Below are 23,188 nucleotides of genomic sequence, written 5' to 3'. Positions count from 1 at the left end.
AGGCAGAGTGTGCCCACTAAAAAAACATTACAGCACCACATGACTCACTGGGACCTAAAAAGAGAACAAAACAGCCCAAGGAAGGTGCACAACATTAAGGTGATAAGAAACAAACAGCTATATGGATGAAAAATCAATGTGTATTTCAATCAATTTGAACCTGAAACAATATACTGTACATTAAAGAGATTGTTAACTCTAAATTTAAAATTCTGTCATCATTTACTCACCCTCGTTTCATTTTGAACCCATATAAATCACTTTCTCAGACAGACAACAAATGATAACAAATATGAAGTGAGAATTACCAATATTTTTGCACTAAAACTTTATTCTTTAAACACTATTTCTGTAAAATGGACGGTTATGAATAATTATGTACAAAATAGTTATTTTAAAACAATAACATAATTATTTACATTGTTTAGCCCCAGAAAAAGTGCTATATTTTGGTGGTCATTTGTTTTGTGTAGATACATTCGTTATTCATTTATTTTACCATGGTGAATAAGCGAAGGGTAACATTGCTTCAAAGCCACTTTGAAAGTTCAGTGCGAATGCCACTAGTGAAGAAATGCAACAATCATATGCGAATGTCGAAGAAATTAGGTGTCACTCTTCACTTTCATTATATATGGAAAAAATCATTATATATTCTTCTTTCCACACAAGAAAGAAAGTAATACAGGTTGGGAGGGTGACTGAATAATGAATATTCCGTAATCAATGACAGACAGCTTTCCAAGCATGACAAAAACTGTTTATATTTATGACTAACTAGATATTAATAATGTATGAGAACAAACACGATACAAAATGTAACCGCCAGAAACAGTGCATGTCTGCACATGAAAAATGCTCTATTAAAACCTGTGACTCAAAATATAGTCTATGTCATCAGCCGAAGTAACAAGGGAGCAAACCTAACATTATTTCTATTCCAGACCTCTCACTGTTTGCTGGCTATGGCTATCAAACGCAACATATGTTGTCACAGTGAACAGTGCAAGAAATCTTCAGAGCTTGATTCAGCCTGAAATCTTCCAGAGCTTGTTTATATTGAGTGTCAAGCCGACTGTTTCAAGACCTGTAAACTACAGCACCACATGGACCTTTAGAGAACAGTCTACAAGTATCTTATTATCAAGCTCTCTGCTGTTTGGGAGATGCTACCAATCAGTTATCAATGCAACAGCGACTCTGGATTGGAGGAGCTTCGTCTATAATGAGGTCATCTGGTAATTGTGTTGTTTTACTATTCATTTTCAAGTCTTAATTTTCATTCCCAGAATATACAATATTTGGAGCAAATTTAAAATTCCAGTTAGTGCATTGCTATCACAGTTCGTTTTTTTTAGTACTTACATCCGTTTAATGATTATCATACCATCACAATTCCCTCCAGCCCGTCCCAAACAAAGATTCCCATCTGTTGACCAGACAGAGGGTCTCAGAAAACCATAAATTCTTGTTTTTGAACCAAACTCACTCATCATTAGGCAAAAAAAACACCTTTAAATATTCCCTTGTCTATTCCCCTCTGCGCCTCTTGGAATGTGGCTGGAAACGTATTTAAGAATAGTATACAAATTATTGCTAAACCTGACAGTGAGAGTCCTATGAATAATAGCATGAAGAGGAGAGGGAGGGAAAGGTTGCGTGAAGGTGAGAGGCATTAATTTGCTTTTAAGCTTATGGGAGATTCTTCCATGCTCCCTGCGCTTAGCCACCCACTGTAAAGATACAGCACCACTCCTAGTGCCTGTGACACAAGCTCATTAGCATCTCACCCTACATCAGGAAAATGACTACCTTCCATGGGTGGATCATTATACCGCGTTATAGGGAATACCATATAACCATAAATGTGGGGAAAGCATGTGCAATAAAGGCTCCAGATGGCTTTTTTTTATATTCCTGAACATGAGAATTGGCTTCCTTGTCAAAACAGGGCACAATGAAACGTGGAGCCGCACAAATCAGGGATCCAAATGATTGATTAATTGCATGACACTTGGCAGCAGGAGTGCGATAACATTGTCTGAAGACCTCTTATTCGCAGATAAAATAGAGGAAAAAGCCATTTTAGAGCCCAGAAACGGGTCATGTGGTCGTCGCCACGCACTGTTTTTCATTCATACTGAAATATTTAGCACTTGAGTTGAATGGCTTTGATCAGTATGGAAGATCAGATAAGAATTGTGGGACTGAAACCGCTCTAGCATTATCTTGATGTCCTACGCTTCAATTGCGTTTTGATTTGGCTCAGTATGCTCATACTATGCACCTTTTTAATTTAACTAGACCTTGTTTGTGGCTGCTCATTTATAGTGGTTCCTATGGAGGTACATTAAGAGCGTTACATCAAAAGCGCTTTAAAGAGTACAAAAAGTAGACGACTCACACTAATCTCAACTTACATTACAACACGGATTCATAATGAGGTGGATAAGCAGTGGTGTTAACAGTACTGAGAAACTGAGGTACTGTACTGCATCGAAAATGAATTCAAAAGTGTCAAACACACTTGCGTAAAAAGGCTGGACTTTATATTTTAAATTGAAATACATTTTATTTGCTATTTTAACGTTTGTCCTTACACTGTGTTGAAAACCCTGTAACACCTTTGATGTTCCCTTTTATTAACAATCACAAAAAATAGCTTAACAAGTGTAACAAGGTGTAGAAAAAAAAACGTACAAAGTACAAACATTTTGGGAAGCAGTTATACCCTATGTGAGAAAGTCAGTAAGTTTTAGTCCAATGCGATAACATTAACTAACATTTTCGGGGAAAAAGAAAATCCTCTCCGGGTCAAAATGACCCGAACACAACACAAGGATTAATGTGAGAGACAACAATGCAATCTCATTAGTAATATGTATCCATATGTAAAATGTGGTTTGATCACTTATAAAATATCTACAAATAAATATCTTATAGAAATATCTATACAATTATACAAATTATACAATATAATAAATTATTGTCACTGTACATTTATCTTATTTATTGTTGAATAAATTGGCAGCTTTAAGGTAACGGTAAGGTTAGGAGCTCTAAAATATGTAAAGTATATCACAGAAAAATTAAACTACACAAATGATTTTAATATCAAAATATACATACAAAGTATTTATAATATGTTTATGCTTCTAAATCTGTGCTATGTTAGCTGTTGCCAATATGACTATACGTACGTTTCAGACAGCATTTATCCAAGCGTACAAAAATGTGTAAACAATACACACATACTCTCATGAATACTAAGGAGATCAGACTGGAATATATGGACATCTTATATATTTGTACTTAGTCAAATTTAGTAGATTTGAGGAAAATTGATTAATTGAGTAAAAGCGCAGTTAAAAGTACAATACTTCAATTGAAATATAAATTCCCAAAATATTTTCAGTATAAATAATTACTCAACACCCCTGTGTGGATAGAGACTGATTTGAACAGTGCAACTGCAAAATCATAAATATTAATAAATGTTATAATTAAAAAAAACATTTCTATTCGAATGCTTCCAGTAAATCCATCTCACAAAAAATAAGAATCCTTTGCATCTTGCCTGCTACAGAAGGAAATTAGGTGAAGTTTTCTCCAGGAGGTCCTCTGAGAGCCATAAGAACCAAGAAACATGAGAGAATTATTAAAAAGTTCAATATATGAACTAAATGACCCCTCAGTGCCAAGCTGCCTCTCCATACAGCATGATCAGCAGATTACCTATACCTGAACTCTGGATTCTTTCACTTCCTATCACAAATTACACAATAATGGCAGAAAACCAGATTATGCTTGATGCTTCTATGTCACGCTGAATGTGGTTGTTGTATCGTGTAACGTTAAATGCAATAACCAAGCAACAGCAAAAAGCAAATCATTTGAATCCTAATGGCTGCCATTCTGTTATATAATATCGAGCTTTCTCTAGGCAGAGCTTTCAAAAAATTAAGAGGTTAAGCTATGTAGTCAAGAGGCTAATGCATGGAAAAAGCCTTTGGACCCTAGCTGAACTAAATCCAGCGCGCACAGTGACACCCCATTAACAGGATGGAGGACACCAGGAATGCCTGAATCCAAACGCTGAGCAGATTTCCAGGTGGACGGGAGTCAAGCACCACGGACTCCTGGGTAACTGCACTCTGACACCTGCACTGATTTGACAAATGATTCTATATCAAAGGGCTGTGCACACATTTGACTTAATTGATTAGACAGCATGTGGCGAAATCCCTGATTGGTTTAACTGAAAGAGCAGGAAATGTGCCATAGTTTTATAAAAAGGCAAGCACTTTGTGGTGACAAGGGGGGTAAAAATTAGTTCCTGTCTTATTTTAAGTATGACTGATTAATATTGAAATGCGCATGAAAAATGAGACAAATTAATCTTGTTCTAACGCCATAAATCATCTAATCCGAGTGGGTTTACAGCTGTAATTCCATAGGTTAGGATTTCTTTCATCTCTTCATTAGTGGGGTCAACCACAGCCAGAGGACCTTGTGAGGTGCAAGTCTATAAACGCGGTACCCTGTGCGCAGACCCCGCTTTAATACGGCTGTAAAAAACCAACATGTCTGCCAATTAAAGAGACACCACATTAACACTGCTTCTGTAATTACAGACAAGAGCACGACCGAAATAAACCGAATGGGGGACCGCAAACACTTCTCTGGAACAAAAAATAGTAGAGATGTCACCCGAGCTAGTCATTGAAAGGCAAACAGATCATCTGATGATTAGAGATGGAAATGGTAAAGAATTGAACAGTTCCAGTTCTGATTCCATTAACAAATCTTTTCGTACTTTTAAGGGAAAAATAAGCACAATTCAATTGACAACTTGATAAGGTAATTTCAATAAAACAATATGATTCAAAACAATTATAGAAAAAGGTGTGTTCACATAAAATGTGGCAACAACAAACACTACTGTTTATATGTTTTTACAAAGAACTATTTTATGCTCACCAAGGCTGCATTTAATTCAGCAGAAATACAGTAAAACAATATATATTGTGAAATATTACAACAAAAAATAAAAAAGTAAAAAAAAGATTTTATTTCTTGTGATGGTAAATGACTTCAGTCTTCAGTGTCACATGATCCTTCAGAAATCAGTCTAATATGCTGATTTGGTGCTCAAGAAAGGTTTATCATCAACAGATGATACTTTTTTTCAGGGTTATTTAATGCACAGAAAAAACAGCATTTATTTTAAATAGACAGGGGTGCATATAACTTTTTTGGTCGGGTTCTCAAGGGAGCACCTGGAGATCCTGCTTGGTACTCACACTTTATGCGGCACACTTATCCTACAAGCTATCATCCTCACTATCTTCTTTTCTCTCGAATATGGTAGATGATGATGATGTTTTTATTTTATTTTATTGTATTAACAGTAATGACAGACAACAGCAGGAATATTAGGCTGCTGTCACTTTACGACCGAATGCCCGGACCGAATATACTGACACACGTCCGGTTTCTTTCTCAATTGTTCACTTTTGATATAACCAAGAGAATACTTGCCAAGACGGGTATTTTGATATAATTTTATGTGTATGTGTCCGTTCAAACACAAGTAAACGCAAAAGTAAAACTCTCTCTCGCGAGTCCAGATTTTCACCTCTTCTTCAACTGCGATCCGTTGCACCCATAATAATTAATGAAGACAGTTATCATCATGATTGCTATCTTACCAGAGAAAAAAATCCTAAACCAGTAAGTAAACGTGTCCCTGTCCCCAAAAATGTTGGTACTCAATGTCCCTCCACGTTTTCTGCTGCGCAGCATTTATTTTTTACCATGCATGCACACCAGTTATGTTATTCATAACTGTTATTCACCCCTGTAAATATATATATATATATATATATATATATTTTGTAACATTATAAATGTTTTTTTAAGTGTCACTTTTAAATAATTTAATACATCCTTGCTCAATAAAAGTGTAAATTTCTTTAAAAAAAAAAATATATCTTACTGACCCCTAACTTTTTAGGCTAGTGCACTTCATTTATTTTATAAAATACTTCTGACAAAACAAAAAATCTAAATAAAAGAATATGTGAAACCTGTAAACAGAATCAAACGTCATTTTATCTAGGTATTTTATAAACTGGTGAAAATAATTAGAATAAGAACCTGTTTTCGTTTCCCAACCCTACTGATGAATCAAAACAGCTATAAATATCCTTAGAACACATGCATGCACACTCAACCTGCTGCATGGCAGACTCAGAGAGTTAGGCGGCCGGTGTACCTTTTTTTTCTTTTTGACATGAACATGCTGTGCTTGCTAGTGACAGGCTCAGCATAGCCCTGCACCCAGAGGTCACAACTGACCTTTCCGATTGTGAGTTTTTCCAGCTCTACTACATGTTTGTCTGAAGATGTATGCCAAAGCATCCTCAGGCACCACACTGAGACGGCGGTATGGGTTCGGGCATTTTGCTGCTTGTCTTCCAGCATCACGCCTACTCCCTCCTGAATAGCGTATGAATGCAGAGCACACTGCCTTGAGTTTTGCATGCTACGAAGCTTAATTGCTGCATGACTAGCCTGTTGTTGCATGGCTGGAGGGATTTCCATTTATTATCTGGTATGAATCATTTTTAAGATGTGCTTATTCACCACCGGTTTCCCCAAGTTCAAAACACCATTTTGAGTAGGATGTGGAGGAGTGCGCGGTCACAAGGTCCAGTTTCAGAGCGTTGACAGGGAGAGAGCAACAACACCCCTCCCTCCCGCAGATGGAATATGTGTCTGTGTTTGCATGGAGGGGTACATTGGTCGCACCATGCCCAGATCAGGCAGCTCGTGCCAGGGTTCTGCATGCATTACGCACAGGGAAGGAAGGGTCAAATTCTGAACTCCATCTGCCATCTGCTTTGGCGGCTCAACGGGGAGGCTCTGCGACGCCTGCTAGGGTTAAATCAAAGCCTTGATGAATGGTGTTTAAATACCTGCAGAATATCAGCCTGGTTGTCCATTGAATCGTCAGAGCAGACGTGCCCACTGTAATGTCAGACAAATGATCACTTTCCTCAAGCCGGGGCCACTTCATCAACGTTAAGCGTTGAGGTGAGGCTTCCTTCACGTTCTGATATGAGGTTTGAAATTGGGACTCTCTCCACTTTCACTACTGACCTATTGTGAATCGCAGTGGCTGGAATGAATTACTGCTGAGAGGACAAACGCATAATGTAAGATATTATTGGGGAATTTAACAATGCTCAGGCCTCAGGGACTCTCACAATGTAATGTATGGCCTTTGGAGTACAATTGCTATGGAAACTAGAAGCCCTGGGTGACCAAGTTGCCCACCCACACGGACAGCCGTTAATCATCTTCACTCCAATACTGGCACAGCAGAATTTGGCCAATGTGTCAAGCAGCAATTATGTATACTTAGTGTTCTCTCCACCCCCCTCGGCTTCGCTCTCGTTCTCCCGCCATCCTTCTCTTCCGCTCTCCTTTCCATTTAATCACGGAGCTTTTAAAAGCTCTCTGTTCATTAGCTCCCTTTCATTGTGAATGCATACAATACTAGCAAAGAAAATAGGAATGGTCTTAGCACCACACAGTACGACATTCCTATTATAGAAATCATATCTAACCGTTTAGCCATTATACTTTCATTCGGAGCTGAGTGACACGCCAAATTACTCCACTGCTCCATTGCTTTCTTTGCATATTGGTTTGTGCAGATCACAGGCGCTAATGGGAAGCGACGAGACAGAGATTATGTTCTGCTGGTCGCGGGGAAACGTTAACGGCATCACAAATCGGTGGCATCCCTTCATTACCTCCATCCAGATCAGCTGTTTCAAGGAGAGCTGACAGCAACATGGGAATTGCAACGCTCTCCATATTTCAAGGACAAAACGCTGCAGCCTGGGTGTCGAGCAGGTGAGTTTGAGCGCATCAGCACTGTATAGAACGTGTTATTAGAGGTGATCTCGACAGGGGTGAAGCGCGCAGGCTCGTGTGAAGGACGGGTCAGCAATTAAGAGCCCTGTTGTGTGCCGAGAGGTTGAGGACAAAGCTGATTGCCTTTTCATACATCTCACAATGAGCACTGGGGAGATTTGTATAAATATTTTGCAGCTTTCCCTTGCAGCTTCAAGTCACTTTTGATGGCAGTTGGTATATTAGGGGTTGTCGAATTGGATCACTTGTTGACAGGCTGTCAGATGTGCCTATGTCTGCCTTTGACTGACTTTTTTTGCGAGGTCTTTCCTCTTGACCTGCCAAGTCAACCAGAAGAGGAAATGAGCACTTTGGCACATTTGAGGTTAGTGGACTGACAATAGTGCGAGGTTTGGCAATATAACACATTATTGCGTTTCTCACATAGGACGCGTGAAAGAACTGCTCAAAAGCAGAGGCAGCCAGCTTTCAAGCAGGAAAATATACTTTCTTTTTGTTCCTCTACACCAAGAATACGACTGATTCTTGTCACTGTTTTGGTAAATCCTGAACCTAAAAGCATGAAATCACAGATAATTCGACATCTTGTAGCAATATTACGGTTTAATTCAGGGCCTTGTTTCCAACATGAGATAAGACACAATAAAAAGGAAATATCTGCTGTCATGCCTCCTTGCTCTGGTACATGGCGATGTGGAGAAAAAGAAATGTTGTTCTATTTCAACGTATCCAAGCAAAATAAATAAAAATGCACAATACATTGGTATCATATCGAATCTGTGTCAGTGAATATTTGATAGATCCAATAGATGTTGGATAATTATTGGACATTTATTTACTTTAGAATCAAAAAATACAAAAATGGTGTGCACATCCCAAACACCCAGATTGGGTGCAGGTGCAGGACAACTAAATAATATAGACAAAATAAAGAAGTATGAAGTCCGCACACTGAAAATTGCTGCTCCAAAAGAGTTTATTTAAGCTAAGCAACGTTTCGACCCTCAGGTCTTCATCAGGCTCAACATTTATTTACTTTGCCATCATCTTAGTTAATGTTAATCTTTCAAGACACTGGCCATTTAATAATACTGTTAATTGTATTTCTAAAGGGAATCTCTAAATAAATATCCAAATAAAATCACCAATTTGTAATTTATTTATACAGAATAGTAGTTAAACCCATGACATTGGCACATGCTCTGCTGTTAGAGCTAGAGGAATGCTCAATTGAAATTGACAACAAAACACAGCCTTTGATGTCAAACAAAAGAAACATTTCCACATTGTTTTTCCCTTCTGTGTGTGTATTCGAACAGTTGAGAACCAATGCTTTACGGAGATGCAGCATGCTGCAACAGCTTAATCACATAGTGAAAATACAATGCCTCTAATAAACAGAACCATTAGCAAGACAGTGACTTACCTTGTGAGGGCACGTGGCTGGGACAACAGAGAATGTTTTATCTGGGGTCTGGCTCTGGTTCTAGAAGAGAAACAAATCACTCTGTGTTAGTTGTTTTAGTAAGAATAAAACTGTTGCATTCAAGCACAGTTCCTATAAATTGCATGTTTCGTAATAAGGCAGAACAAAGTGACCTATTACGTACACTTATTCTGAAGAAATGGAAAAGCCAATTGAGTGAATAAAGGTTAAGGTCATCAATCTGCGCTGGTGGAATATACAGCCAACAAATGGCTACAGCAAAACTTCTCAATGCATGCCTATTCCTGCGCTCCAAATACCAAAAACACAAGCACATAGCACAGGCTTCATAACATATGCAAAGGTTCTCAAACAGGATTTCGTTAACCAATTAGCATATTGTAAATATGGTGCTACATCAGACTGATACATGAAAACCAACACTAAAAAGGTTGCACGTAGGTAAGTCAACAAGGCAACAACAGATGGTCCTGCTGTTTGCGATTATGCATGATGCAGGGCCTCTGCACACTGACAAAGGCAGTGTAGGGGGAAATGACCATCTTCAAGTGACCTCGCATACATATGAGGAAAACGAAGCGGTCGAGCCAGCACAGCGGGGGACAAACTTTTTTCCCTAATACTTGAGGGACGCCTGGTTGATTCCAAGCAGGTGCTGCCAGTCATTCTCTTACACCCTGTTATCTTCTTTTTGTAGAACTAATGCTCTCTGACACTATTAATGGCTTCCTTATGGTATCGCCAAGAGAGATGAAACATTGAGCGGTCCAGACTTCAACATCTATATTTCATCAGCACTTAGAGAAGTCAGCATCAGCTGTATGGTAACCTCACTGCACACACACTGTCGGGTAAAAGACAAACACTGCATGGTCAGCCCTAGGCGTCTGAAATAATAGAAAGGAGTTTTATGCCACTCTTGCAAAGATGAAAATCTAAAGAGACATAGGTTATACAAAAGTACTTTTTTTTTGCGCAATTGACCAATTAAGGAATCATTCTTCTCCTCTTCAACCTGGCTCATACACTCCTGGAGACAGTTTTTCCTTTAATGAGCTAGTTTTAAACAATACATGATATTGTAATCTGAACAGAGCTGGCACAGGAACTCAAGTAGGGGAGGACTAATAAAGAACACATTCTCCTGGTTGCAAGGGCAACTCAGAGGACACAACATGTTTATTCAGGAGAGGCGCTGTCAGCATCACTCGCATTGACCCGTGTCTGCTCTACTTTGGTCAGTCAAAACATCTATTAAGCTCTGTTAAGAACAGTACAATTTGAACTCAATTGCAGCACATGGAACACAAACAACAGTGCTATTCTGATTGTGAGTGTGATATTTTATACAACATTTTACTATAAATAAAGTAAACATTATGTTAATACTGAGTAAAACACATTTAGACACTTCAGACTTTAGTAACTTTAGACACATTGCCGGTTACTTCTTTGCTCCACCAGCAAATAGTTCCAATTATTATTCAATAACTCTCTCCTGAATGAATCAGTGCATTTGAACAAATCGATCCATACATTTCCAAACCGCTTGTCGCTGGGATGCTGGAGCCTAACCCAGCGTCTAAACAAGCCCCATCAGAACAGTTGAACGAGTTGAGTGAATTATTCAATGACTCATTCCAGAATGAATCAGTGTAGCTGAATGAATAGGTTGAGAGAATGGATTGATGACTCAGTCGTAAAGACCAACAGTTGTTTGATTGAACAAATCAGTTGAATTAACCCCCTGAGGTCGGCTATCGCTCGTTTTTTTCCTTATCAGTGCAAAAAAATAACTAAAAATAAAATATTAATTTTTATCTTATATGCTTGTTTTTTTTTTGTTGTTTTTTTAAGTTTATTTGAATAGGGACAAGTATGTTACATAAACTCATGCTACATACTACAACATTTTAGCCGAAGCTAATTCTCAGTGTTCGTCCCTAATGGGCCTTTACATAAAATCAAACAATACATTGGTAAAATAAACATAATAATACAGTGTAACACAATATAAGTGCAATGAACAGTCAGTGGTCGCATTTCTGACCACTAATTAAAGAGTCTTTAAGTTTATATTTGAAGAGAACCCAGTTTGACTCTCCTTTCAGTTCAGTGGGTAAACAATTCCAGGCTTTAGTGCCTTGTACAGAGAAAGCTGATTGTCCAAATGAAGTTTTACATTTCGGGATCTGACAGTATTATACATCAATCGATCCTGTTAAGTGTGTATTATTTTTGTGTATACTCACAATAAAAACCAAGTGTTGTGCTCTTCGCCAAATAAAGAAAAATAAACATGATGCGAGTTCTGCCTCCTCTCTGTCAGTGAAGTCCATTCTGAAACGCGTCCGAAAATGAACCATAACTCAGCGAATACTCAGTCAAACAGACATACAGACACACAGGCATGAAGCTTGAATTCTCTTCTTTTAAATGAAGTAATGTTTATAAAAAAACTAATATTCTCTGTTTATGTAATCTTTATGAAAAGAGAGAGATGTCAGTCATTCTCATCTCAGCTAATTATTTTTAATGTGACTCCGCCCACGGAGAGCGCGCGCTATTCAAACGCAAATGACTGAGGCGATCCGTGCAAACTGTGAACGCCCCCATATCAGCTCAAGAAAACACATCAAGCTTATACAGATCATTGTACTTGTTTACACCGTCTCGCAGCGCTGTGAGGAATAATAATAATAATGGAAAATGTACCACAGAAGTGCTGGTATTTCGAGGAGCAGATGCAGCTGAGCTGAGGAAAACTGTAGTAAGTTTTTTTTTCCATTCTCAAGTGAATCGCGTTTCTGTGTGAATGAATGAACGGCAGAGATGCGCTGTTTACCACAGCTCGCACACTGGCGTTTCTGTGTGTGAATGAATAATCTGCTTTTAGAAAACTGTATTGCTATACTGAGATGAGTAAAAATCGACTGAAATATGTTAAAATAAAATGTATTTGTATAAGCAACGTATTAAACTGCAAATTAACATTTATATTCCTTATAATAAAAACGAAAGACCTATGTTACAGACATATGAAAGACAACATTTCATTGACTAGTTTTGGATAGATTATATATTTTTACTGTAAAATATCTGCCACCTCAAATAAGCTTTTGTTTGCCAATTTTTGCTAATATGTTAAATATAGTATGTTTTGTCAATGTAGGCTATATTCAAAGTAATGAATCCTTAACTTTGAAATATGTATGATAAAATGTTTAGTTTTTACAAAGAAAGATTACACTTGAATTGTTGTTGTAATTGTAAACTTTTTAATAAAAAAAAATATATATTTACAAGGTAGATGTAAACAAATTTTAAAAGGTAAATATAAGCCTTTTCTTTAAATAATTTTTATTGTGTTTTATTATTGACAAATTTGGGGAGAGGATACATATTCCAAAACTGAAAATACAGTATGAGAATTAACTGCACAATTACTAGACATGTTTTCCTTGGATATTATACAATTTGCAAGCACAATTTGTGAATAAATAAAAAACAATAAAATAAATTTGAGATGCTTCCAACTGTGAACCAATGCTCTTGCATTCTTTCTTGTGGCTATAGGTGACACACCTGAATGAATGGCTGCGGGCCCCATTGTCTCCTCAAGGTGTGAATCACTAAATATGCATGATCGCTGACGCCCTTTGCGCATATTGCCTTTCCAAACAAGAAGTGTTTTACAAGATTTAAATCAATGTATTGTGTTATGTGAATGATTAGGCAGGATGATTTTTAGAAAAAACTCTAGGCAACGACATCCATTAGTCAAAAGTCTTATTGACACATATTTAGTATGTGTTTTGTGGCCTTATTTCAGAAACTTTAGTTTTTAGTTTTTTCAATAACCATGCATAAACATTATTCTCTCAAAAATACAAACATGTACATGCACATGGCTCACATATTATGGTAGCCCTGTTTGTGCTAAATAGAGTGTAATTACACCTTTGCCATTAATATGTTTATAAGCAACTGAAAAAAGCACAAATGTCAGGGAATGTCAGAACATCTCAAGGACCCCAAAAATCCCTTAGACCCCAGAGGGTTAATGATTCAATGACAGTATGACAGTATGACACAGACTGACAGTTTGGAATGTGCAAACACAGACAAGCAGAGTTACACAAACAGTTAAAAGGCCAACATCAAGATTTGTTTTTAAAGTCAGAGAATCTGTTTTGTGGCAGACTTGCTCATTGTATTATGGTAACTGTAAAATGCAGAATAGAGCAATATGTGTTCCAATCTGTTACTCTGTGCATTGCTTGGCTTCTTTTTCATTGGTTGAGAAAAATATATAATAAATAACGTGTCAATTGTGTCTGAAACGGAAGTCGCGTATCGTTCAACAGAACTTCTGTATAAAAAGCTATATCAAAACATGCTGTAGAAAAACTGCATTGGTGTTAATGCTTTATTTCCTGTTTAATGTTTTGCTCAGCCACGGTTAATTATTTAATATGACAGGTATGCTACGTGGAGTGTATTAACTTGTCCTGCATGTTTAAATAATATATGATCCCATTAAAATCTGACATAGACGACAGACACACACGCCACTGGGGCTTTATTCATTTGCAGGTACACAGGCACCATTATGAGGCAGAGTTGACCCAGCGTGTTCGATTGAATGGCCTTTCTGTAATGTGCGGCGAAATTATATGTTGCACTGAAAGCCTAGGCTATGCAAATGCAACATAACTGCACTGGAACAAGCTGATGGCGTCAGGGCTCTGCTGTTATTTTGGAGAGTGGAGAGCGGATAACTCTGTAAAATAAGTGCGGATGGAGGGAATGGTTTTCAAATGGTTGCTTTCTTACAAAAAAAATCTTTATTGGTATCTTCCTTCCTTCACAGCTCTCTCCATAATTCATGCGGCGCCAGTAAACTTGTGAAAGCAAAATGTGATTTTGTCAAGGTTGTGAAGTGCAGTCAAATAAACATGATGAAAAATGCCAGATTGAAGGCAAATTTATTATCTCTTCTCATTACATGTTACATCTCTGCTTCACAGTACAGAGACAAATTAGTTTTTATCGAGAAGCCAAATTGCTAATATTAAACCTCTCTGCTGTTCCTCCCCAAAACAAGCCATGGAAGTGATTTCTTCACTTCACTCTGCTGAACGTTTTCCTCTCCAAATGCTAGTGGAGGGGGAAAGAGAGCAAGCGGTAGGCTGCAAAGAGCCGTAATCTCCTTGCCAGCAGTGTTGAGGCTGACTGATGTTCAGTGTGCCATCGCTTTAAAGGGGTGCTCTTTGAAACGACAGCCTCCCACAAGTGCATCAAGACACCAAGTCTTCTTGCTCCTGGTGTGCTCATTTGCTTAGCAGTGTGAAGCCCCTTCTTTTAGACTGGTCTTGAGAGCTGGAAGAAGTCTCAATTAGAACTTTATAATGAGTTAGAGGCACAGGTGAACTGATTCTGAGTTTGGCAGTACAGCTGCATCAGTCTGCATATGGAAAACAAGGTCCTCTGAATGCTGTGACGACAATAAGCACAGCAGGTGGATCGTTCTACAAACTGGGTGCTACGTGTGTCCCATTTATAGAGATCCATTTTTTTTAACAATGAATAATTGTTATTTCAACTCTTAATCTGCCTTGCTGTATGAGCAAATGAAACTAATACAGTACCTTTCAAAAGTTTGGGGTCAATAAGATTTTTTTATTATTATTATTATTATTATTCAGCGAGGACAAAAGTGACAGTAACATTTATGTGACAACAATATTTCTATTTCAAATAGATGATGTTCTATTCATCTAAGAATCCTGACAAAATCTTGTGCATCGAATCATCATATTAGAATGGTTTCTGAAGGATCATGTGACACTGAAGACTGGAGTAATGATGCTGAAAATTCAGCTTTGCCATCACACACACACAATGTGTGTGAAAGCAACAATTTTGAATTGTAATAATATTTCACAATATTAGTGTTTTTACTGTATTTTTGATCAAATAAATGGAGCATTGGCGATTTTCTATTTATTATTTTAAAAAAATGTTTCAATAATGTATTATGATGGTGGTATGTAAAATCTGTTATCATCATTTTTTTTTTTTCATGTAAACTACAGTATAAACTAATACAAATATTTCTATTCTTCAATGGTCTTAAAATGTAAGCCTTGTTACCATGCTAACTGCTGAAATATCTGCATTAAATTTGCTTTCTGAAAAGCAACTTGTAGTTTCACAACCTTTAAATTAGTCTATAAACTGCCAATCATTACTTTATATCATGACATTTTCTATAAAAATAGTTTAATATAGTTTGAAACGGAACAATGCAGTTTATTAGGACATAAAAACTCATTCGTTTTCTATACAAAAGTCTTAAAAAACAGTTTCTTTAAAAAAATCACCATTTCAAAATAGTATGGTAAAGGCACTTTTTTCATAAAATGACCCAGGTATGACTGTGTTTATCAATATAAAAAAGCTAAAACCTGTTTCGCTCATAAGCGCTTTAGGCCACGTAATATTCGAGATCTAATTTGGAATGATATATTTTTTTATTTACGGTTGCCAACAAAGATAAAGCAAATTTTGTCACACACACACAGCTAGTTTAAGAAGCACAGCCACGCAAAATGCTCTCTCACACAGACACTACTGTATCCTTAGGCCATAATGAGCCTGCTATGTGTTTTAAAAGGATTAGCTGCATTAAAAATCACATTTCATTCTCAAGCTGAGCAAAACAAAGCAGTTCATAGCAAACATGTTCATTTACTACTGCTTTGCATGGGTTTAAATACAAGCATGAATATTTCATCACAGCTAATCTAATCTGGTCGTGCTCGTGCGTGCATTTATTATGACACCTAAAGAAAATGACAGATGTACAGTACCGGTCAAAAGTTGTTGAACAAAGTCTCTTATGCTCACCAAGGCTGCATTTCTTTTTTATTTTATCAAAACACAGTAAAAACTGTATTATATATATTAAAATATATTAAACCAGAATTTTAATCAAATAAATGCAAAAAACTTTTCACAGGTGTAGTGTATATGCAACGCCAACAACAAATGACCCAATCAGTCGTTGCCGATGCAGTAATGTTTTCTGTTTGATATTGATGGTGCTGGCAACACAGCTCCTAAAATAACCCGCAAATAATTCTGTTGCGCTCTCTCAGCCAGCCCTCGTGAGATAAAAAGCCTCAGGCTGAGAATTGGCAGGAGCGAGCGCCGAAGTACTTTTCACCCTAAAAGCAATCTTAAAGAGAAGGTCTGACGTCGTCACATTAACTTGTCTTCTCCGCTACGCACCAGGTGGAGAAGACTCACCGCGATCTCAGACGACTCCCATTTAAACTCACAAACAAGAGCACTATTCACCCAAGGCAAAATAAGGAGCAGGGCTTTTCTGGCAGGCTGACACAGTGAGGATGCTCTGGCCCAGTAACATTCTCCTCACACACTGGGAGACTTTGTACTTGTTACTTCCTGGCTGACACTCAAGAGTACTGAGCATTAAATAAGTTGCACACCCCTCGCATGCTCTTGATTTTGTTGTCTCCGTTTATGACACGTTTTTTAGTTGTTGTTGTTGTAATATGAAAAAGCAAACCAAAGAATAAGAACGAAAAACACGAGGAAGCAACAACAACACCCACATTTCCCTCCAAGGGATTAAAAAATGTCTGTAGTTCATGGATAATCAGATGCTTTTGATCACGTGACTTCCATGTTTTTGATCTTGCAAAACTTCTCTCCATAGATCTTAGCAGCTGTGGCACCACATAATGTGAGAACGTGATGACAGTTATGCAAAATAAAGAGTGTAACAGGCCAAGTTTACAATGGAACAGTCACACTACTAAGTTAGTACCCGCTGCAGTTGTCAGATGTGTCTTCCTTATTGCTGTAATACTTATGCATGCAGCATGTCTGCCTTTGGAGTGGGTTGGGCCTCTTATTCTTTTTTTTTCTTGGATTTTTCTTCCTGTTTCCATTTTCGACATCCCCTATTTCTGAAAGAGTAATGGTACAGGGTTTTCAGTGTGAAGCGGGTGCTTCGCACACAACAGTAGATCTGCTTTAAAGTCCCCCGGCACTGCTATCAAAGTGCTTCTTCACAGTTGATCATTAGCAATTTAAAAGCCTTAGGCAACTTGGAACCCTCAAACTGAGCAGTATAATTTAGCGGCTGCCTCGGCCATACAATCAAAGGACCGTACTGTACATTTATCATATTGGGGGCTTCCACTCCCCCAAAAGAAATAAGGGGAATTTGGGTTTGTGACTGATATGGGGCCTGAATTCAATAACCACGGACCAGACTGTCATACATTTTTGCAGACGTATCCAGAGGAGAAAAAAATAAAATAAATGCATTTTATTGTTCTCCAAGATCATTTTCAACAAGTAAGTCCTATTCTGGATAAAATCCACTACGACTCAAAACAATTATTTGATGCTGCTTCAAGGGACGGATGCTTTCAATTTGAGTGGTCCACCTGAAATCATGATAAAGCGTGGTTTCAGGCACAAACCATCAAAGAGAGACCAAATATCATTTTAATGGCAAAATAAATAATAAAAAAAACCCTACCGGGCAGTCAAAGTACCCACCTGCCATATACTGAAATAAGTCCTGTCATTCATATCCAGTCTAAATTTATAAATTCAGATATTGGTTGGAAAAAGAGTCATGTCTGTTGTTTCTGGCCTATATCTGGATTTGTGTGGTTTGTAAATTAGCTTTAGTATTGGAAGGGAGGAAAATATGTACACTGGAATATATCAAGTAGAACACACCAGCACAACAACATCCACATATTTTAACTACATTTGCATTGCCTGAAGGAAATACTCTGTGTCTGTGAGGTTCGGTGTTACATTTTTAGGTAGGTTTTGTTTCTGTGTGTAAATGAAATGCTGCATCAAAGGTGCTTTAACAATGTCATGGCTTCAGGATTTGTCTTATTCTCATTTTAATAAATAAAATGCCCACCAATTAATGTGAAAAAGGACCATTGTCCTTGTTTATAATTAAAGGAATATTTCACACAAAGTTGTTCCAAACCTGTATGAGTTTCTTTATTCTGCTGAACACAAAAGAAGATATTTTGAAGAATGTTGGTCACCAGACAGTTGACGGTAGCCATTTGTCTTACAATGGAAGTCAATTGCTACAGCCAACTGCCTGGTGACCAACTTTCTTTAAAATGTCTTCTTTTGTGTTCAACAGAATAAAGAAACTCATACAGGTTTTGAACAAGGTGAGTAAATTATGACAGAATAAACATTTTTGGATGAACTATCCATCATAGGCATCATTCAAGTAATCCATGTGATTGAAGCGGTGTAACCTCAATTTTATGAAGCTATGCAAGTGCTATATTTGCGCAAAAAAAGCATAATTTACACTTGAATTACAAAATATGATTCTCCAACGACCGTTCATGAGAGCACCACGACGCATGCGTGTTTTATTGATGCGAGAGCAGACGTTGATGTGTGAACGCACGTTGGAGATGAATATTTTGTAAATAAAATGGTAAATTGTGTTTTTTTCGCAAACAAAGCACTCACAACGCTTCATAAAATTGAGGTTAAACCACTGGAGTCACATGGATTACGTTAATGATCTCTTTACTACCTTTCTGATGCTTGCAAGTAGTAGTTGCGTAGGCTGTCAATGGGACAGAAAGCTCTAAGTCTTACGGTTTGAAATGACATGAGGGTGAGTAATTAATGACAGAATTTTCATGTTTGGGTGAACTAACCCTTTAATGAATCAACTAATGAAATGAGAGTATGCATTCATAAAATTTGTAAACAGGTATATCACAACAGAAACATAAACTACATTACAAGTTAACAAATATAAAGTGTATTAATTATTAATAATAGTTATATTGACAACAACCATCTCTGAAACACTTGACACAGAACTTTCTTGAAAAATTCATTGAATTACTTTAAAAAAAGTCACTTATTATATACTTATGATATAGTGATGATTTGAAATGTACTGCAATTTTGCTTTTAAAATGCTTTAACTAGCATTAAAAAGGTTTTGACTTAAATAGCACTTCCAAAGGGTTATTTAGCACCAAAAAGGGTTCTGCTACCATTTTTCTTAAGAGTGTGGAAACAGAATAACAGAAATGTTAACAGCAACCGAGTTAATAAATAACCTTAACCTCTATTTTATTTTTATTTTTTTACTGGTACTGAGGTAGATTTTAATATGTTAATTAGAAAACAAATACTATCTTATTTTTGAAAACAAAACTCTGTGAATCCGAAATGCTTTTTCATATCATGAATAAAAACAAAAGAGAGAATAAATGGGCCACCTCCCTCAGACTCCTTAGAGACTGCTTCCAATCCAAAATAAAAGCATTATGAATGTGTGCTTCATGTAAAATCGCACATAGCAAAAACAAAGCGCATCATAATTATGCACAAACATCCTGTACAGAGTCATGTGCACATACAAACCCTGCAGATATTTGATTTGTGCTTGTGTGTTCAGCTTGTCTAAACTTAGTTCAGATTGCCAATTTGGTGCGGTGTGTTCTGCGAGTGTTTCTTGGCATGTGCCTGGTGGTGTCTCAGACCAATTTGTCATTCCAAGCTGGCTTTGTGTGTTGCCAGCAGTGAGACCATGGCCACGCACCGCTCTGATCCTGGAAGCACCGAGGGACGAGGCCAAGTGTTCCACAGACTCAACTCTAGGACAAATAAAGGATTCTGCCTGCTGATCCTCGTCTCTGAGGCAGAGGAGCAGAAGAACCAGCTTTGCCCAACTTCTCCTTTGCTCCAGTAAAGAGCTCATCCACTAGAATGTGTGTGACAAGATACAGCTTTCTCTGAATGGCTGTGGAGTCTCTGCAGTGATTTAGTGTCTCATTTCTGAAAATGTTAACTGGTATTTGGTCACACTGAATAATTCATAGCCTTTGGAGATTCATGAAACAAACAATACTTTTCTTTTGTCTGCGTCTTTTACAAATATTTTGATTCTGGGATAAATCGTGGCCCAGAAACTCACAACGTGCCGTGATTGACCCAGCTTTAGCGTGCAGCCTTAATAACTTCGACTTTAAAGCAAGTCATGATGGATTTATGTTTTGCTTCATAAAAAGCTTACTGTGAGCACTTCAACACTTAGAGGCTTTTGGTTTCTTTCTTTTTTCGTTTTGTTTTCGAGGCTAAGTGGTTTATAAGCATATTGTTCGATTGAGTCATCTGTTGCTTAAGCCACAGTCAGTGGAGCAACTCGGCCTGGCTTATAAGATTGAGAAGGAAAAACACTGCGGCCGTATGTATGTCGGGATAAATAACATCGGATTTTAAAAGCAAACTGATCCTTGATGACACTTTAATTCTTTGTTTTTTTCTCCTTCTTGTGAATCCGTGCTCTCATTCCCCTTCTTTATCTGCTAAAAAGCACTGTATCATATAAAGATGCAACTGTATGAGAATATTTTGGCAGGCTGATGTATTGTATCTAAATACAGTAATTCTGTGACATTTAACACCACAGCTGCCAGATTAGGGCACTGGATGTTGGAAAGATTCAATTGTGGGACAAAAGAGAAGTAAAAATTTGAAGTGAAATTGGTAACCTCATATGCAAATTGCAGTCTGTTAACTCAATTGCATAGCAGTCAGTCCAAATATTGGTGTAGATGTGAAATCGTGATCTTTATGTTGAGAAACACGAATCCCAATCATTAAGACCTCAGACTATTTTTGAACCAATGCAGGGACGATTATAAAAGACCTTAATATTTCAATGTAGTGCATACCTGATTATTTCTAATACTGGATATTTTAACCTAAAATGCATGAATTTTTGAAGAGCATGTTCATATTTCAGAAGATATGACAGGAATTCAATGCTTTTTGATTAAAGTGCCCCTATTATGCGTTTTCGAATATTGCCTTTCATGCAATGTGTTATATATCTGTTTGTGAATATAAAAGGTCTGCCAAAATTTAAAAGATCAAAGTGCATGACAAATAAAGTTATAGTCTTTTAAAAGAAAGGATTGATTCGGAACTGCTGAAACGAGTTGTCAGCAATTCCAGTCTCACTCTGTTACATACCTACATAACAATGTTACACATTTGCATAATGCCCATGATCTTCATTGGCTGCTTGCGAATAACATCTACTTTGACCCACCCTTTACACCAGTGATCTCAAACTCAATTCCTGGAGGGCCACAGCTCTGCACAGTTTAGTTCCAACCAGCTCCAACTCACACCCGCAAGGAAGTTTCTAGTAATCCTGAAGACCTTGATTAGCTGGATCAGGTGTGTTTGATTAGGGTTGGAGCAAAACTGTGCAGAGCTGTGGCCCTCCAGGAATTGAGTTTGAGATCACTGCTTTACACTGTAGTTGTAGCTGGGGCCTGGAAGAGTTTGGTTAACATCCAGTATTGTCAACATGTCGAGAAGATGCTACAGTGCTATGCATAAGTTTAGACACCCATGCTAAAGTTGACTAAAAAGAGGAATAAAAATCATCTTTTGGAAATTGAACTTAATGCCTTAATTAAAAAAAATTAGGAAAAATCCAGCCTTTAAGGACACCAATTTTCTTTGTGAATGAATAATGTATTGTAAATAAATAAATGTTCTTCCTTAAAATACAGGGTGCATAAGTCTGGACACCCCTATGTTAAATTCCCATAGAGGCAGGCAGATTTTTATTTTTAAAGGCCAGTTACTTCATGGATCCAGGATACTATGCATCCTGATAAAGTTCCCTTGGCCTTTGGAATTAAAATAGCCCCACATCATCACATAGCCTTCACCATACCTAGAGATTGGCATGGAGTACTTTCCATAAGATCATCTCTCAATGCAAATCAAACTAGCTTTTAGGCTAACTGAAATAAAATCATGCCAATCTCTAGGTATGGTGAAGGCTATGTGATGATGTGGGGCTATTTTAATTCCAAAGGCCAAGGGAACTTTATCAGGATGCATAGTATCCTGGATCCATGAAGTAACTGGCCTTTAAAAATAAAAATCTGCCTGCCTCTATGGGAATTTAACATAGGGGTGTCCAGACTTATGCACCCTGTATTTTAAGGAAGAACATTTATTTATTTACGATACATTATTCATTCACAAAGAAAATTGGTGTCCTTAAAGGTTGGATTTTTCCTAATTTTCCAAATTAAGGCATTAAGTTCAATTTCCAAAAGATGATTTTTTATTCCTCTTTTTATTCAACTTTAGCATGGGTGTCTAAACTTATGCATAGCACTGTATTTTCAGTGCTGCAAATCCACTTTGGATGCACTTCAAAGGCCCTGTTTCCACCTGGTATTAAGATGTGTTTTGGTCGATCGGATCACAAGTGGACAATGCTAAATACAGGTGGAAACAGGGTATAAAACGTTTTGAGCTTGTCCACTTTGACCACTTGCAGAGATAGTCGAAAACGCATTTGTAGTGGAAACGCATGTGGTTGTGGATATGTGTCTCATTCGTTCACTTGTGATCCGATCGACCAAAACGCATCTTAATACCAGGTGTAAACAGGGCCAAAAGATGAGGACTCATGCTGGAATTTATTCGGAAAAACGGACGTCATCATTCCTGTTCGTATCACTGTGTATCAAGCACTGAGGAAGCCGAGCTGAAATTTGGACATGGTAATAGTCGTCTACTGTAAGCAGTACACCAATCACAACGGACTAGGCCAGAACAGGCTCTCGAAGGTGAGGGGTTTAGAGAGGGGTTTATCTTCGAACAAACTGGTTTCAGCAGACACTGTTTTATTGTTGTTTATTT

General features: G+C 37.5%; 1 protein-coding gene across 2 annotated transcripts in view; it reads right to left on the bottom strand.

Annotated features, from left to right (window-relative positions):
- The window catches only part of pcdh11 (protocadherin 11), a 177,062-nt gene that overhangs the window by 91,597 nt on the left and 62,277 nt on the right, over window positions 1–23,188 (bottom strand). For both annotated transcript variants that reach the window (XM_084133291.1, XM_084133292.1), the window contains exon 4: window positions 9,374–9,433. In XM_084133291.1, coding sequence (XP_083989417.1) covers window positions 9,374–9,433 — 60 coding nt within the window. The remainder of the gene's footprint in view (window positions 1–9,373; window positions 9,434–23,188) is intronic.

Source organism: Abramis brama (assembly GCF_963993115.1).
Source record: "Abramis brama genome assembly, chromosome: 13".
Taxonomy (NCBI): Eukaryota; Metazoa; Chordata; class Actinopteri; order Cypriniformes; family Leuciscidae; genus Abramis; species Abramis brama.
Note: the sequence above shows the minus strand (reverse complement) of the source record. Positions and strands in the feature narration are given on the sequence as shown.